Source organism: Lactuca sativa, chromosome 7 (genome assembly GCF_002870075.4).
Source record: "Lactuca sativa cultivar Salinas chromosome 7, Lsat_Salinas_v11, whole genome shotgun sequence".
NCBI classification, from domain to species: domain Eukaryota; kingdom Viridiplantae; phylum Streptophyta; class Magnoliopsida; order Asterales; family Asteraceae; genus Lactuca; species Lactuca sativa.
In genome coordinates this window covers 130,464,341-130,483,675 of record NC_056629.2, presented here as the reverse complement: position 1 = coordinate 130,483,675, position 19,335 = coordinate 130,464,341, and the positions used below count along the sequence as shown (strand labels likewise).

General features: G+C 36.5%; 1 protein-coding gene across 2 annotated transcripts; it reads right to left on the bottom strand.

Annotated features, from left to right (window-relative positions):
- Positions 1-6,905: 6,905 nt before the first annotated feature.
- Positions 6,906-13,876, bottom strand: LOC111894934 (topless-related protein 3). 2 transcript variants are annotated; one of them, XM_042896611.1, is made up of 25 exons: positions 13,538-13,876; positions 12,948-13,127; positions 12,739-12,852; positions 12,501-12,659; positions 12,249-12,423; positions 12,025-12,154; positions 11,830-11,945; positions 11,603-11,738; positions 11,399-11,508; positions 11,247-11,316; positions 11,104-11,177; positions 10,910-11,005; positions 10,712-10,804; positions 10,507-10,634; positions 10,176-10,413; positions 9,926-10,096; positions 9,752-9,847; positions 9,018-9,167; positions 8,837-8,947; positions 8,316-8,495; positions 8,118-8,246; positions 7,944-8,039; positions 7,675-7,857; positions 7,395-7,576; positions 6,906-7,197 (listed from the first exon to the last, which is right to left on the bottom strand). In XM_042896611.1, the coding sequence occupies exons 1-25, from the start codon at positions 13,615-13,617 to the stop codon at positions 7,053-7,055; spliced, it is 3,342 nt and encodes a 1,113-aa protein (XP_042752545.1). In that variant the 5' UTR covers positions 13,618-13,876; the 3' UTR covers positions 6,906-7,052. The 2 variants fall into 2 exon arrangements, with proteins under 2 accessions (XP_042752545.1, XP_023746783.1); XM_023891015.1 differs by having other exon boundaries at positions 9,761-9,847.
- Between the last annotated feature and the right edge of the window lie 5,459 nt (positions 13,877-19,335).

Genomic DNA, 19,335 nt, shown 5'->3' with positions numbered 1-19,335 from the left:
TGGAGGTTCCCGAATGGAAGTGGGAACAGATTACCATGGATTTTATCACCAAATTGCCAAGGACTGCTAGGGGAGTCGATGCAATTTGGGTGATTGTGGACAGGTTGACAAAGAGCGCCCACTTCCTTGCTATCAGTGAGAGCTCTTCCGCATAGAAGTTGGCAGAGATATACGTGAAGGAAGTGGTATCTCGGCATGGAGTGCTGATCTCGATTGTCTCAGACCGAGATGTGCGTTTCACTTCCAGATTCTGGAAGAAGTTTCATGAAGAGTTGGGTACTAGGTTGCATTTTAGTACCGCATATCACCCCCAGACTGACGGACAGAGTGAGCGGACAATTCAGACGCTCGAGGATATGCTCCGGGCGTGTGTATTGGATTTCGGGGGGAGTTGGGACACGTATTTTCCCTTGGCAGAGTTTTCCTACAACAACAACCATCATTCGAGCATTGGTATGCCACCTTTTGAGCTGTTGTATGGGAGGAGGTGTCGGACTCCCATTTACTGGGGTGAGGTCGGGCAGTGTGTTATGGGTAGTACATAGATTGTGCTGCAGACGACTAAGCAGATACAACAGGTCAGGCAGAGGTTATTGACCGCTCAGAGTCGTTAAAAGAGTTATGCGGACAGCCGTCGGTCCGAGCTCGAGTTCCAGGTCGGCGACTTTGTACTCCTGAAGGTCTCTCCTTGGAAAGGAGTGATCCAATTCAGGAAGAGGGGCAAGTTGGGGCCCCGTTATATCGGTCCTTTTCGGATAATTGCAAGGGTAGGCAGGGTAGCCTACCGGTTGGAGCTACCTGCAGAGTTAGGTTAGATCCATGACACTTTCCACGTGTCGCAATTGCGGAAGTGTATAGCCGATGAGTCAGCAGTGGTACCATTGGAGGATATTCAGGTGGATGCGAGCCTGAATTATGCTGAGAGACCGGTGGCAATCAGAGATTGGAAGATCAAGGTTTTGAGGAACAAGGAGGTGCCTTTGGTTTTGGTTCAGTGGCAACATCGGAAGGGATCCGAGATGACTTGGGAGTCAGAGTCGGAGATGCGAGGGCAGCATCCAGAGTTGTTCGAGGAATGAGACTTTGAGGGCGAAGTCTGGTTCTAGTAGGGGAGAATTGTAACACCCCGAGATTCAGGTGCATATCTTTCATCCTTGTTCTTTATTGTATTGTCATGTTTAGTCCTTGAGTGGAGAATGTATAGCAAGTGAGTACGCTAGGCATACCAAGGGGGTACGTTACGCGTACTCATGCACTTAATTTGGACGTGGAGTCGGCAAGGTACGCTGGGCGTACCTAGAGTTACGCCGGGTGTACCCGGCCCAGGTGCAAAAACCCTAATCCTCCTTGTGCACTATTTAAAGGGTGTTATGGCTCATTCCTTAGCCTCCATATCAGTGAGTAAAACCCTAAAAGAGAGCCCCATCGTTCTTAGTGTGTGAGAGTGTTGATTTGAGCTTGTTGGTGCTTTAGAGGCTTGGTGAAGAAGAAGGAAAGGAGAACTTGGAGGCTAAAGATTGAGGTGCCATTTTGGATCTGAGATCTACAAAGGAAAGAGCTACTCTTGGAGGTATAAAGTTCAAAACTTTCCTCTTCTTTTGGTTGTTGTTGTATGTGTCATTTTTAGAGCTAAAAACCCCAAAGGTGGAGACTTTATGAGTGTAAAGTACTCCATGGTCCGAGATCTGTCCCTTTTCAGTGTTATTAGTGATGTAGAGCGATAAAGTTCCCATCTTAGATGTTACTTTGGAGTCATGCATGTGTTTTAAGCCTTCTAGAGTTGAAGGTTGGATCATTTTGGGAGTTAGTGACTTGTTCAGCCATGCAAAGGCTTAAAGTCATCAACTTTATGGATTAAGGGGCTTAGAAGGGGTCAGATCTAAAATATGGACGTAGGTCTTAACTGATTAAGACCTCAAGAGCAAGAGGGCTGATGCAGGGGAGTACGCCGAGTGTAATTCCTAGTACGTGCCGCGTACTGGGAGGTGCTCCCCGATTCTGTGGTGCAGCCGGGTACGCCCAACGTACACATCTGGTACGCGCAGCGTAACCCGGAGAGTTGACTTTTGGTTGACTTTTATGGTATGGTATATTGTGGGGCCTTTGAGCTATGGGAGGGGTAAAATGGTCTTTTACCCTTCTGAGAGTGTCATAAGAGAGCATAGTCTAGCCTTGAGAGTTATACTGAATAGAGTATTATTTTATATGATTAGACGGAGGCTAGGCCAGCATTTACCGAGTCAGAGATTTACCGAGATACCCGAGGTGAGTCTTCTCACTATACTTTACCTAGTGTGGTAACAGAGTTAAGAGACAGAGTATTATAGAGTTATATGCCAGTGTGATTGCATGTTATTATGTGTTGTGATTTATTGTGATATGTGATATGCATGATTCAGAGTTACAGAGTTGGGACTTTCGGGTCCCTAGAGTTAGGGCCAGAGGGCCCACAGAGAGTTGGGGCTGGAAGGGCCCACAGAGAGTTGGGGCTGGAAGGCCCCACTGAGACACATTGACCAGAGGGTCAACAAAGTTACAGCCTCGAGTGGCTATTATGTGATTATTGTGGTATTTTGGGGAAACTCACTAAGCTTATGCTTACAGTGTTCATTGTTATGTGTTTCAGGTACCAGTGATGACCGCGGGAAGGCGCCGACTTGATTCGTACACACATATGGGAATTGGATGTATTTTGATCTTGGGAGACATTGTGATTTGAAAACTTGATGTTATAACCTTTTGTGAACGAATTGTTTAATTAAAAATGTGTTTTCAAAAGTGAAAAATTGTTTTAATTTTTACGGTGTTACAAAACACTTTCACTAGGAAATTTTTAAGGAGATAGCGATTGTGATATTTGCATTCTCGAATTCGATTATGATTACGGCATCCCTCTTCATTGTTCGAATTATGAGAAAAGGAAAATAGTTTGAACATTTAAGACTTATTGATGTAAGTTCTAAGAATTGTTTACACACATATGATTTATCTAAGGAAAGGTGTATGAGTTTGAGAAGCTTAGACAAAGTCTTATCGAAGCATCACGTATCAGAAATATGAACTTTTGTAAGATAGTCAATAAGTATTGATTTCTAGAAGTCCAACTGAGTTCTGAATACATGTCAAAGCTAGTGGGAGCATAAGTGTGATGCTGGTAAGGATATAATCATCATGTTAGTGGGAGCATGATTATTATGTTAAGTATTGCGAGTTAGCAATATTAATTATAGAAAACAAAAGTTTCAATTCGCAAGAGGTTGAAAAGTTGTTTTGCTATAATTAAGGGAGAAGAACTTATACTTCATTTCAAATCTAAAAGCTTAGATCGAGAAATTTGAATCAAATTTAGTCAAAGGACATATATGAATGGTATGTTGAAAGGATTCAACATAAAGGAATTCTATACATAGCAATATTATAGCGAGAGACTGGTAAAGTATCATGTCTTTATGTAAGGCATTATGTATCGTATCCCATACGCTTCGGGTATAGGATCGTTTGCATATGCTGTAATATTCAACCATTCTGTCTATTCCAAATGCCTAGAGTGTTAAGAGGGAAAAAGGACAAGAATCAGATATGACTAAAGTAAGTTAAACAACTATCAAGTACAATCTAAGGTTCGCCAAGGATTGGTTACTTGTGGGAAGTTGGAAGTATAGTGATGGATGGACCATATTGACATTATTATGAATAGATAGGATTCTATTTAGAATGTGTTGTCATATGGAAAATATGGAAATGTTTCCATGATGGGAGTTGGATATTAAGGATTTATGTAGATTAGAAACTTTTATGCAAGAAGGATGTTCAAAGGAATGTAATTTGAATTTGAGACTTCATGTCTATAGAGTTGTCTTGTGAAAATCTTCAATAGAGCACTTTGTAATTTCATTGGCAAAGTCTTGATGACTTTAGTGCTATGAAATTACAAAAGGATCATTGCATGAAATGTTAGAATCTAACATATTCTAATAGTGGCATGAATTTGGTATTCTTACACTTGTGATAAGGATTGGGAATTGGGAAATGAACATCATTGGAAATCTTTTCAATTAATCTATTTCACAAAGCTAGGACCGTAGGCAAACATAATGTACATGCTTGGAGCATGGGACGAATATTGTTATAATTCAAGTATTAAGTTGATTATTCGAAACATTATACAATGAATAATGTGTAATTGATATGGTGATTAAATAAAAGGTGTTTTATTTCTGCTCAAAAGTTTAAGGCCATATTGGATTTGATTATTCTTGTGTTTCACTTCACATGTTTTGACTTCTAAAATAACTAGCTTATTCAAACATCCACAGTCAAACATACTTTAGAAGTAGGTAATGAGGTAAGACTTCCATGTATTCGACTGTAGATTGTCTAAGTGTTTAGACATAACAAAAGTCTGTTGCAGTGTTCATGAGTACTCCTGAAATAAGATTTGAGTATTAGATCAAACCCACACTCACTTAAATCACTTCATGGATTTTATCACAAGTGATTAGTGAGACGATAATATCTTATATTCTTGAAACTAAGAGATATGAGTTGTTGTTTGCGAGTCAGTTGCGCATTGATAATACATAAACGCATCAGGAACATGATGTTATAAAACAGATTGTTGTGTGTGATTTGATGAGTAAATAGTGCAAGCATATGAGTCGACGTTTATCTGTTCCTTTTACCAAAAGTGGGATAAAAGTGATATATGTGGGCCCCTCAATGATTTAGTGATGACACCCTAAGCGCTTGGCCAAGCCTGGACTAAGTTGATGTGTTTAATTGTAGTCTGTTGTCAGTCATCTTAAATCGGAAATTGGGAAACAACACATGAAAAAAGAGAAAGATTATAATCCATGTCTCAGTTCATGCGATATCTAGAATGGAGGAATATATGATCCCTTATCTAAAGGACGTGTCATTGACTAGGTAAGAGTTCGACAACGGCTATTGAGAGCTAAGATTGCTAATCGGATTTTGAAGTTACATTGGCAGTTATAGTTATTTGACTTATCTAAGTGGGAGACTGTTGGATTAGGTGTCTAAGCCCATAACTATAAATGGGATGTACTTGACCCGATAGTAGCATGGTCCTTTTAGGTTGCCTTCACACTGGTGACTAGACATGATGACTGTTGAGGAGAGAGGCTGATTTATTATTAAGAATAATAAATTGGGGCATATATATGATTTATTAATATATTATATGAATAATATATTAATTTGGAATCATATTATTAATTAGTATTTAATCCGAAACTAATTTGGAATTAATTTTGGGATTAAAGGAACTGATTAAAAGTACAAGAGCTGTTTTGTAATTATTTGATAGTTGAGGCTTTGGACCATTGGATCACCTTTATTAGGGTTAGACCGAAAATCCTAGAAGGATCTAGCAGTTTTCATCTAAGGGGCCTAATGTAAGGAGGTCCATGGACTTGCTTAGGCCCTAAGCTAAGGGATTAGAGTTTCCACCTTGAAACCCTAGCTAGCCTCAAGTATAAATAGACCCCATAGGCTCTAGATTCCGACCACCCCTTGGAGAAACCTTAGAAGAGCCGTTTTTGGAGCAAGATACCCTTTCTCCTCTCTTTCATATTCATCCTCTCACTGATTTTTTGGCGGAGCATTATTAGGGCCAATGGGGGGCTGTGCCCCCCCCCCCCCCCCCCTGATTTTTTGGTTCTAAATAGCCCTTATAGTTTAATTTTATACCCAAAAATATAAAATTTTGAAATTGCCCCCCCCCCCCCCTGCTTACCAAGTTTTATACATATTATATATTTGTCCCCCCCGAATCAAATGTTGAAGCTCCGCCCCTGTTTGAATAGTAGTTTCATAAAGTTGACAAGATAGAAATTTGTGGTGGTGGAGGTCTTTGCTATTAATTCTTGTAACACTCATAATACAAGTGTCGTTTTTATGCATTATGATGTCTTTGGATAGTTGCTTCATAAAGTTGACAGATGAAAAATTATGATAATTAAGGTCTTTGCTATTAATACTCGTAACACTAATAATAAAAGTTGTCATATATAAGTCAAAATGAAATCTTATAATAGTAGTAGTGATGGTCTTGTCTATTATTGATAACATTTTTATATTTTGAAGAATTTTCAATAGTAATTCTTTTGTCACATGTAGAAAAATCTTCAATTGGTGAGATCGTGTCTAGCAATTAAATCAAAAGAGAATGCATCATTTGATCAATTGTTGTGTTCATTTGAATCAAATAGGTTTTCTAAATTATTGCTTCGACTTTATTTGTTAAAGACATCATCATTTGGACATGACAAGTAAACTCACAAATGACTATCTTTTCTTAATTCATCTTCAGCAATAGTTTTTTTTTTTTTTTTTTTTTTTTTTTTTTTTTGAATTATCATCTAAATCTAAAATCAGTCTTAAATATTTCTTGATTAGTTATTGACAGATTCTTGAAGAGCTTTCTTTTGTGGATTTTTTTTTTCTAAAAGAAGAGGCTTCATAATATTTCTATGGTCTTCTATTTTATTTGTAATATTTTGGGGGCTTTATTAGGAATAATTTAGATTTTGTACTTAATTTTCATATTATGTATTTAATTTTCGTATGTAAGATATTGTAAAACATTAAACAATTTGTTTAATAAAAAGTTTGTTTACACTAATATTTGTCATATCATTCATTATTTTTTAATTTATAAAAAATTGTAAAAACATCATAAATTGTGCATATAATCTCTATTTTTTACTAGATTAAAATGATTTCAATCCTGTACAAACTTTAAGAATTGTTTTATCCATGTTTTTAAAAACTAACAAACTTCAAGAATCGTTCCAAAAACAACTAGAGTCCATTACATCATTCTTGACTGGGAAGGTTTCGATCATCACAATTCATACACATTCCATATACACATAAAAGAATTACGAGTAAAACAGGCATTATACTTTTGATTAATGAATAAATTCATAAAATTAATCAACCGCTACAGAGATTGAAGATTATTATAAACACGCCACATTCCTACCTTAAATAATAATAATAACAATAAAAATCTATATAACCGTATTCTACTCGTCAGGTTGACTTACACCCCATTTTCCTTCGGATTCCAAAGGTTCTATTACCTTAACAGCTCCATCTGACATTCCCACCGCAAACTGATTTTGCTCCTGCGGATGCGCTGCCACCACAACCGGGTACGGTCCTTGATTTCTGCAAAAAAAAAAAAACATAAAACAGACAAAATGGTTATTCTTCTAGCAACCCCTGCCCTGGTCCACACTGTCTTGTCTTGTCTTGTCCTAGAAACATCTACCATTAGGTGGCTGGCCCACATATTAGAACTGAAACTCGCATACTGCAACCCAGGAACTGACTAACTAACTGTGGTTAAGATCCGATGTTCTTACCCGTTTGATAGTGATGGTGGTAGTGGTATATATACAGAAGGGGCAATGCGACATCTTAGTTTTAAGTTGTCAGCATCAAATACACCGATATTGCCATTGCAAAAGGAAGCATAGACTAGGCGACTGTTGCATGAGTATGCAGCGTAAGATATAGGTGCCGAAAGGTTGTCTTGAGGGACCCACTGCAACACATGTATTCACAAGACATAATAGTTATATCATACTAAACCCTTAATCTTAGAAACATAGGGTTTCAAGGTAGATAATTTGAAATTTGTACCTGACGGATGTGTTCCATCTTGTAAGCATCGTATAGTGCCAACTGTGTTTCGTGGGATACCAGCAATTGTGTCTGATCCGAGTGGAACTGGACTCGAGTGTCACCTGTAGGCGACTTACCAGGAGGTAGTTGTATTTGTACCATTTTCCTCTTTTCCCATGAATCAATGCTCCAAAAACAAATCTACATAGTATAGTCAAATTTCATATCCTGCATTTAACCTTACAAACAACAATCGATCTCAAGTACTTAAAAGGGAAGAAGCTCACATGAGCATCAGCAGCCGATGAAACCAATATTTTCAAATGGGTAGAAAAAGCAAGACCAGTTATCCTCTTTTGATGACCTCTTAGCTTCGATTTCACCTAACAAGCCATAACCAATTGGGAACATTATTTCAATGACCCAAAAACAAAATAATTATAGTTATAATAAATAATCACCTCATCCACCCGAACATTGTATATGTGAATTGTTGAATCCTCCATACCAATAGCAATAATATTGTTATCTTGAGGATGAAATGCTAGGAAGGTTGAAGCAGGTGGAGGTGGCATAAATGTTGTCATAACCTAAAAAAAATAAAAAAAAATTAGGATGTGCATAATTGAATATATTTTAAAGATAGTTTTTACATATACCTTGAATGTCATCATGTTGAACAATGAAATTTTCCCACCTGAAGCAGACATCACATAAGAATCATTCTTTGAGAGTGCTATGCATGGAACTGCTTCTTCAAGGTTCACACCTGTCACATCATTTGTCATAAGAAGACCACTGTTTGGTTGCCAATGTTGTGGAATAACATTGGCAGTGGCCTTTAAACATCACAACAAATTAATAATCATCAAACATTAAATAATGATGATAATAATTAAATACACTCAATGCAAGCAATAGCAATGTACTTTTGTGTACTTGTCTATTATAGCATCCTACATTCATTTTTTTTTCTATTACAACATTGTACATCCATCCATCTTTTTTTTCTTTAAAATATATGAAATCATAGCAGTGAAAATTGTTGTGTTTGGATGACATTGCTATAGTATAACTGGATAGATTTTCAAAGAAGTAGATTGCTATTTCTTGTATTTAACCCTAACCCTAAAGAAATAATAGATAACAAAATGATGAATAGTGTAATTAATGGCAATACTTTTCCAGTTGGATTTTGTTCACTGCGAGCCCACTTCCACAGCCTTTGAACACCATTTGATCCAAGGGCTACAACCCCAACTCCAGAATTTGTATAAAGAAGTCGAGCAACCTGCACACACATAGTTATCTTGTCATCTTGCATGCAACAAAATTATCATGAATTTTTTTTCTTATTATACCCTATTGGAGGCGTCTGAGCTGTCTGGCATGGTGACTAGGCGGCAGTTGGCGGCATCAACAATCTCTGTCAACTTCCATGGTTTCATCTTATCAGTTACATCATCCAGATTCCTTGCCTTTTCTAAGCTTTGGCCCACAGAATCACCATTCTGAACATAACATAAGATCAACCAAGATGCACAAGAATCACCACTTGTATAACTTTCTAGGGCTAAATGCAAAAAATGGCTACATAATTTCATTTTTTCTGCAGCAGTATTGTACTTTCAGTTTTTTCTTGTTAAAGCATTTTAGTATGAAAATTATATCCAATTATACTTCCAATTTTTTTTTCTTATTAGGACATTATACTTTGAAAACTTTACCAAAATATAGTTGCGAAAACTGCTATGTATTTTGGATGACATTGCTATAATTGGGTAGATTTTAAAAGTACAACGTTGTAATAGAAACAAATGAAAGTAATATGATATGATAAACAAGGGGATTTATTTGTGTATTCTAGCATTATACTTTCATTTCTTTCTATTACAACACTGTGCCTTTTATTTTTTCTTATTAAAGCATTGTAGTATGAGAATTCTATCCAATTATAGCATTGTACTTCAAATTACAATGCTATAATTTGGACGAATTTTCAAATTACAATGCTGCAATAAAAAAAAGTATGCTATAAACATATTGGATACGTATTTATGTTTTTTTTTGGGGAGGAGAAGGAAGTGAAGTATAGTTGACTCACGAGAAAGTTGGAAGGTCTGACAGGTGAGGTTTTCTCCACTTTACAGTTAACAGCACTAGCAGTAGCAATAGCAGAAGAGGTAGGTATCTGATCCATCATAGAACATGAACTACTTGATAAATATCACATTAACAAAAATGTTAAATCAGTTAACACAACACACACCTTAATTGCAGTTGGTTCAACTGAAGACTTTGATCCTTCAAAAGCCGGGGGGGCTTCAGTTGCTCTTACAGACCTCAAGCCAGAAGCATTTGCAAGAATCTTGATCCCATTGTCAGCAGTAGCAACAGCAAGAAGATTACCTTCCTTGTTGAACCTCAAGCGTGGAAAAATCTGAAATAATAATCATTTAAATATGTATTGATATAATAAAATATTGTGGAAAAAGAAAAAGAAATTTACTATTACTAACCGGTAGTCCACCATCAGCATCTGTGGTAGCAAGAATATTGATACTATCCATGTCCCAAAACTTTATTTGGTTTTCTTCTCCAACAGCCAAAAAGTGGTTCTGAGTTGTGTCAAAATGTGCAACACCACCACTTGATTTCTTTCTAAAACCAGTATAAGTCTTCTTAAGTGCTCCTTCACTTTCATTCCATTCAACAAGAAAAGATTCCCCTTCTTTACTTGTTCCACAAGAAAACAATCTGGAACAAGGCGTTACAAAACAGTTAAGAGCATCCCAATTTGCAATGAGCATTTTTTATCAATAAATAAATGTATTCAACAAATTATATTACCGACTGCCATCAGCACTGTATAGCATAGTGGTGCAGCCATGACCAGGGGCAGAATAGTCAACTCTAGATCCCATGTTGTCATACAGCCATGCCTTAATCTTACCATCAATTGCAGTTGAAAATATGAACTGAAAAATGAAAATTGCAGCTGAATGATAATTTGTAGATATCAACTGTGTATGTATGTATGTATATAGTGACATACATGAATATTTTCTTTCTGATGAGGGCATATAGAGTAAACCGGTGCTTCATGTCCTTCAAAATTGAATAGTTTCCGTCCAGTTAAATCCCACACCTGATCCATTTCCCTGTTAGTTTCTTTCCAGAATAAAAAAAGAGACAGATATTTTCTTGTTTTTTATTAAATTATACAAGGTTCTAGAAACTATAGCATTTACACCTTTATTAACTTATCATCCCCGCAGGTAACAACACACAGCTGTTTGTTTGGATGAGCAAAGGCCAAGTCATTCACACCTCCAACATGAGCATCAATCTGCATGAAAATAAAAATAAAAGATAGCAGTTTCAAAAATATGATCACTTTCCTTTGCTGAGCTGGCAAAATGTCAGCATTATCTCAAGTCAACTCACCTCTAACTGCTGGCGTAAATCATTTGGCGCACCATAAGCATATAAATGGATTAAATGTTTACTGAAAGCCACACCTGTGACAATGTGGCAACACAATTATTAACTTAAGACCTACAATTTTAAGAAAATAAAAACATACCTACCAATAATATTTCCATCTGGACTCCATTTAACACGGTTCACAGACATGGGTGCATCTTTGGCAAATGAGGCCTGCACAACAAAGGACTGTGAGTATTTACATTCAATAATAACAAGACATGAGAGGTCAATGGTCTCCAAAATATAGTCAAACCTGAAAGGACAAAGAGCAAGTTGACATGTCCCATATTTTAAACGATTTTGATGTCAGTTTCTCACGCGAACCAACTTCCCAAATCGTGATGTCACCATTCACAGATCCAACTAGAAGATTGAAATTAAAAAGTAAGAAAAAAAAAACACACACATTATTCATTTCAAGAGGGGATACAAATACAATTAACCACCATATATATACCAAGAAGCAATGTTTGATGAGAAGGATGAAAATCCATGGTTGTTACAGTTGATCCTTGATGCATACTAAAGGCTACGGTTCTAGGCAAGTCCTCCATGGACCATGAAACTTGTTGTCGTGTAGATTGATATGTAACCTGAAGATATGTGTGGTATAAATGATAAATTTCATGGGAATTCATGCAATAAGACATGGAATATGCAGATGTTCTTTAATGTTAGTGTTACCTCTTCAACAGGCTGTGAAGGCCGCAAACGTTTCATTAATTGTTCATGATCAGGACTCTGATACTCCGCAATACCAAGTGTTGTAAGGGGCGTTGCAGCACGTTTCAAAAAGGATACTGGATCACATAAGAAAAATACTAAGTTTCTATTGCTTTTCCCATTAAGGGCAAAAGAGGAACAAATAAACTACCTAACCTTGATTTGGTGGAGCAGCTAAAGATGATGCAGAAACAACACCTGCCTGGACAGAAGAAGAAGCAGCAGCATTTGCCATCCAACCTGCTAAAGCATTAGCATTTGCATTGGCTGCAGTAGGGGGAAAGGGCTGAAATGTAATTTCATGAAAGCAATTGATTAGAACTTAGAAGAGTACATAACCTAGGGGCAAGAAGGTCATTAATATAAAAAAGGCATCATACACCATGTGCACCAAGCGATGTATAAACACTGGGTTTCGTGACTGCAGCAGGTGAAAGATTGACAGGTGTAGGTACGATACTGCCATTTGCAGGTGTGCATGAGTGGTCTATGAATAAAGTCTTGATATCTGGATTTGGCCTTGGATTCTTACACAACTGGTGTTGCCAATTTAAACTGGATAGATCATAGAGCACAAAATCATTATTGTAATTCCAATTTAAACAACTAACAGATAAATGAAGTCTTCTTACCTTTGGTTAATCAGAGTCCTCAATCTTGATGACTTCAAGGTAGGAAAAACAAGCTTTTCTCGGAAAAGGGGATTTGCTTCTATTAGCTTTTTAAGCTCTACTAACATGATGCTACGAGCTGTTTTAGTATCACCATACTTGGATAGCTGCTCATTTTCCCTGTAATCGAAAAGTTTAATTAGTAAATGAACAATAAATCATAATAAACAGGAAACTTTAGGCAAAAGGAGCACATTACCTGAAATTTGTAAGTGTCAAGAGCTGTGTAATTTCCTTAAATAAATCTTCATTGAATGTTGAGAAGACTTTCAGATCATTTACCAATATCTCAACTGCCTTTGGCTTGTCTTGCCTAGTAAAGTCAGGTACAATCATTTGTAGGTAGTCTCAACTTAGATTAACATATCAATCACCATATTCAACAGGAAGGATTCAGTCAAGTCTTACCTATCAAGAGCTTCAAGATACTTTTGTTTTCTGATTTCAAAGAAAATCTTCATTGAGTATCGGTTATCGTCAACCTTGGTGTATCCAGACAGGTATTTCTCAACTTCATCCCATTCACCAGCATGGACTTTCTCCTCAAAATACTTAACATTAAAGTAAAATCCAGATTCTTGTTCAAGCCTACATAAACACGTTAACTGTAATAAACATCTAATCACACTGATTTAACGCTAGAATCTAGCTTCATCGCAAAATAGGTAACACGAAAATCTAATTGATAAACCCATCCAACATTTCCCCACAAAAGCACACAATAAACCAGTCAAAAACTCCGATTACCAATCCGTGCATAGTTCAAGCTTCGATATTCGTCAAATACAGAATCCAAAAAGTTCGGGTGAGAATTTACGTTTTTGTTACTCATTATATCTCGAAATGGAAACAGAGGTCGCAACAGCGAAACAAGTACATCCAGACAAATTGAACCTCACAAACAAACTATAATAAAAAACACAAAAACGATTTAAACAATTTCTTCCTTGAAATTTACACATCACCTGAGGAGATATATATTTGAAAGAGAGAGATACCTGTGTACAGCCTCCTTAAACTTCTCCTCTTCGAGAAATTGAAGTATGAGAAACACCAATTCTCTACTCAGTGACGACATTGAAACAAATTATCATCAACAAAGTCCCAAAAACCGAGATCAAAGCACCTAAACCCAACAAAATAAGCTGTATTTCTAGGGTTTTCAGCAAAAGTCCAATGTATAAATTTCCAAGGATGCGAAGAAGATAGAAAGAGAGAGAGAAGGAAAAGAGAAAGTTGGGGTGGGGGGACTTAGTCTCGCGATCTTCGATGCGTATTTTGGCAGAAGAGTCTACCATTTTCTACTGGTCTTATCAAAATAATATGTACATCTGCTTATCATTGCGTTTAAAGTGGAATGCTATAAGCTATCTTGCTTATCATTGGCGAAGTGGTAGATGACGTGAGTGTACTGTTTGGCGGATTTGAAATGAGTGATTGAAATTTGGTTGAATATTCGAGTTCAGTTACGCCACGGAGGCACCTGCCATATTTATTTATCATTTTTTTAATTTTAAGTGTCGCTTTCGTTTTATTTACTAGTTTTTTATTTTTTATTTTATCACGGGATTTTAGTTTATCAGGAGTTATTGAAGAGAAATCGAAAAGAGAAAGTGGTGGTGTGGTTGAGATGGGATGGATAAGTGGGCCATGCTTGAGTCATCCGTTAACTTCGGATTCATTGATTTTTTTATTTTGATATTTTAATTAAATAAAAAATCTACCTAAAATTAAATAGATGGATTTATTAAATGTTACATGGGTATTCCATGGTTATAATTGAGAATTTTGTTTTTATTGTTAAATCTAATTAGTCGGTAATTATTTTTTATAATAACAGTCATTTTGTACTTTAACTAAACTAGAAAAAACAACATATAAAAGGGACCAACTTGCATAGAAGAAAACTAAACTGTTTTTTGACCCAAGACCTTCTTAAAGATACCTGCCAATTGACTCGTAGTAGGAACATAAGATGAATTAATTGTACAATCTAGTATAACATCTCTCAAGAAGTGGCAATCCACCTCGATGTGTTTTGACCTTTCATGAAACAAGAGATTTTCTGCCAGATAGAAAGCAGACTGATTATCACAATGTAAGTTCATCGCACGAGGGTGACTCACTTCAAGACTATACATAAGACCTTTTAACCAGTTAAGCTCGCATGTCAGCGCTGTCATGGAGCGATATTCCGCTTCAGTAGAAGATCTGGAGATGGTCACCTGTTTTTAGTTTCCATGAGATATGAGAATGTCCAAGAAACTGATAAGTTTTATAGGATATAAAATTATATATGAAATGAAATTTAACCGTTAAGTTCACATGTAACCTATAAATGATCTATGTTTTATCTAACTGATAACAATAAACTATGAACATCAAGAACCTTAGCAAACCCTAGGTATTTCGAAATTACAAGAAACAATACGGTTTACATACATCTTGATTATTGTAGCAAATAATCACACCAACAATTCCTTTCTTGAAATGTTGGAAAGCAAACACCAAAAGCTTGGTGCCTTTAATGGTTTGTATCCAAACTCTAGTAACAAGAAGACTTGAGGAGAGAGAGGAGATGAGAGAGCAAAATTTTAGCTCTTAGCTTGTGAGAACGAGAGGAACGAAATTCAATAGGCAAGAGGTCTAGTTGATACAAGGAACCCTAGAAACCCTAATTTGAATATAATATTAATATTTCAAATTAGACAATTACTCAATCCCTTATTTATCTATAAGGAATATTTCAGAAACCCTAAGATACCCTCCAAAACTGGAAGGTTCTAGAATGCCTTCTTGTTCAACTATTGATCAATTATAACATAAGTCCTTGCATTTTTAAATAATCCAATTAATTTGTGATTAATTATTAATTAAATAATATTATTTATAATTAATATATTAATCAAATAATATATTAAAAATCATTTATTACTATTTATTAATCATATAATAAATCAATAAATCAACATCTCTCTCCAAATGTCATTCTACACAATTACTAATTCTGAAGGCAACACAAAAATGACTTTGCTTTCAATTTAAGTATATACCAATTTAGTTATGATCTTAAACACCTTAATCCAATAGTCTCCCTGGATAAGTCCATAACTACAATTGCAAGTATAACTTCTAAATCAAACAACAAAGTATGCTTTCTAAAGCAACTATCGAACTTTGATCTAATCAGACATTAGCGCTAAGATAAGTGATCAACAATTACTTCGTTCTTCAAGATATCATATGGACACGAGACATGTATTATAATAAATCTCATTATCTAAGATTTTGTTTCTAGATTTCCCGATTTGTGACGACGTCATTAGACTACCAATTAAGCATATCGATTCAGTCCTGACTGAGCCCATCACTATAATGTCAACACCAAATCACCGAGGGCCCCAAAGATATCACTTTTCTCGTTAAGGAAAAATGAATGAATAAAATTTGACTATATAACTGTATCTATAACTGTATCTTTTACTCATCAAATCATACATGACACTACGTTTTATAACATCTTACTGATGCATTTACGTAATACCAATGCATAACCTACTCGTAAATTATAACTTTATATATTTCCGTTTGAATAATAAAAGATATTATTCAGTTTGCATTACCAACTACACATCACATTCGGTTTGCATTAATTCAATCATGTTGAATTCTTATGATCTAATGTGTTTACTTTCTGCCATGAGTAGCTAATATAGTAGACTTCCGTTTAGTTAGAGGAAACCTAATACTATGTGCTAGTTTTCTTATTTTATGGATTATATGAATTTGATTTATGCATGTGTTTGATTATTATTATTTAGGATGTTAAAGTTTTGATAGTTTTTCTATAATTCAAGTTTAAGTGTAGTTTAGTGACCATTAAATTACATGAACTTGCTTGCCTAGTAGTTTAGTGACTATTAAATTGCTAGAGCTATGATTAACCACATCTTAGATTAAGTGATAAAGGTAACAACTTTAGATGTGTTGGAGAACATAATTTGATCATAATTGTGTTTGATTAATTGTCTTGACCATAAAAAACTATCTAGATATATCTTACATAGCTCAATTATCATTATTAATCAATTATGTGGTTGCTTGTGTATGACCATTACATAGTAGTACATGAATTGATAAAAATATTAGTAGATTGGACCAAGATTGCTAATTACATATAAATTGGTAACCAACTTCATTAATCCATAAATAAGACCTAACCATAGGAAAAAGGTCGATTTGAAACTAAACGAAAGTGTTTTTAATATCTTGAATACAATCGTATTTAGTTGAGTGCTTAAGTTAGTCTGAACTTGCAAAATCAGATAAAAACCCTTTTTAATTATTTTTTGCTTTTAGATTAATCTTTAGTAGTTATTTTAGTATACTGAATCCGTTCTCTGTGTTCGATATCCAACTTACTTTACTGTACTATAAATTGACTTGGTAAACTGCCTATAGGTGCATTAGTAGTTAAGTAGTTAGGTTATAAATTTAAAGTTAGATAAGTATATTTTTGTGCACATCAAGTTTTTGGCGTCGTTGCCCGGGAATGAATATTTCAGTTGTTAATTTAATTGCTTTAGGTTAATTGATCCTTTTTGTGGGGTAAAAACCCAAAAAAGTAAGCGCAAAAAGTAATTTTTCTGCAAAAAATAATTTTTCTGCAAAAAATAATTTTTCTGATTTTACTATTCTCATGACGCGAGATTCTGAAACACCCCAAAAATATGGTCCAAAATTTTCGTTTTAAATCATTATAAAATCATAGTAATCCAATCATCACATAAAAAAACATAAGTGGTAATATCTCAAAACACCATGTCAAAACACCGTATCCAAGTCATATATCAAAATATCAGAGTAAATTCTCCCAGGCTAAAATGTTGTGGTGTGTGCAGTGCAGTCATCCCGAGCTCTTCCCTTTGCTACCGGAAGTACCTGAAACCAAACTGAAAACTGTAAGCACGAAGCTTAGTGAGTCTCCCCAAACTACCACATACCATACACGTAACATATAACATGCAGCTAGGAGATAAGGGCCTCGCCCACACTCAAGGAGATACGGGCCCCCGCCCACACTCGGCTAACTTATGAGAGACGGGCCTCGCCCACACTCAGCTATCTATGAGATACGGGCCTCGCCCATACTCAGCTGGCTAGGAGGTACGTGCCTCGCCCATGCTCCGCTATCTACACATGCATGCAAGTATCACACAGACAACAGGTATACCTTAATCTACCATTTCATAATCAAACTCAGATAATACTAAGATACGGTCCCTGCCCACACTTAGCTACTAATCATAACAAGTCTAAGATACGGGCCCTGCCCACACTTAGCTACTAATCCTAACAAGTCTGAGATACGGGCCCTGCCCACACTTAGCTACTAAACATAAATAAGTCCTAAACATAAATAAGTCCAAGATATGGGCCTTGCCCACACTTAGCTACTAATCATAAACACGGGCCGACATTGGTGCCTTCAACCCATTCCTACTGAAGGAAACTCACCTCGCAAAGCTGACTGTGAAATCTCGTGGTGAGGAATCTCCGACGGCTGCTCCAACGACTCCCCGACTATCATTATCACAATAACACTTAGTCAAAATCTGATACTCCTTCATAGGGTAAAATGACCTTGATAAAAGTTAACATTATGTTCAAAGTCAACGCTCTGGGTTGACTCAACTCGTCGAGTTCTATGAATAAAAAACCCTAAAATCACGATCCAACTCGTCGAGTCATCCCCCTGACTCGCCGAGTTCCCTGGCTACTCATAGTCGCGATTTGGAGAATCAACTCGTCGAGTCCCTTCATAGACTCGTCGAGTTCTACCTTAAAATGAATTGGGACAAAATGAATCAACTCGTCAAGTCCCTCTCTGAACTCGTCAAGTTCCCCAGTCTGATTATGTAACGACATAAAAGTTTTAAATTTTTTTTTCATTTTTAAACAACATAAAGCTCATATAATATTCTCAAATCTCATGTTCATCAAATGTCATTATCATAAAACATATCCCAAGATCACAAAATACAATCCTCAGTCAGTGTGTACAATTCTTGCCGGCGCCTTCCCGCGATCCTCACTGGTACCTGAAATACATCACACCAAAACACTATAAGCATAATGCTTAGTGAGTTCCCCAAAATACCACATACAACACATATGCCACTCGAGGCTACAACTGGGTATGACCCTCTGGTCGATGTGTCTCAGCAGGACCCTCCAGTCCCGTAGCTCGTTGGATCCTCTGGTTTGGTCACAGCTCGTTGGACCCTCTGGTCCGGTCTGAATCATTGGACCCTTCGGTCTGGTCTATATCGTTGGACTCTTCGGTCCGGTCTATATCATTGGACTCTCCAGTCCGGTCTATATAACATATAGCATACATATATCACAAGACACATAATCTCAAACACACACGTAACACATAAGACCCTCCGGTCTGCACATAGATACCACTCTAGGTAATGTATAGTGAGAAGACTCACCTCGGGTATCTTGGATAATCTCAAACTCGGAATACTGATCTAGCCTCCGCCTAACCACATAGACCAATTCCTCAAATAAACAACGGCTCTCAAAGGCTAGATTAAACCCTTCATATAATTCCACAGAAGGGTAAAAGACCATTTTACCCTTCCTTGACTCAAAAGTCCAAATGTTGACCAAAACCCTAAAAGTCAACGAAAGTCAACAGAAGGCAGTACGCGGGGCGTACCACCTCCTGTACGCGAGGCGTACACCGACAATCCAGAATCGGGGAACTTGACCCCTTACGCGACGC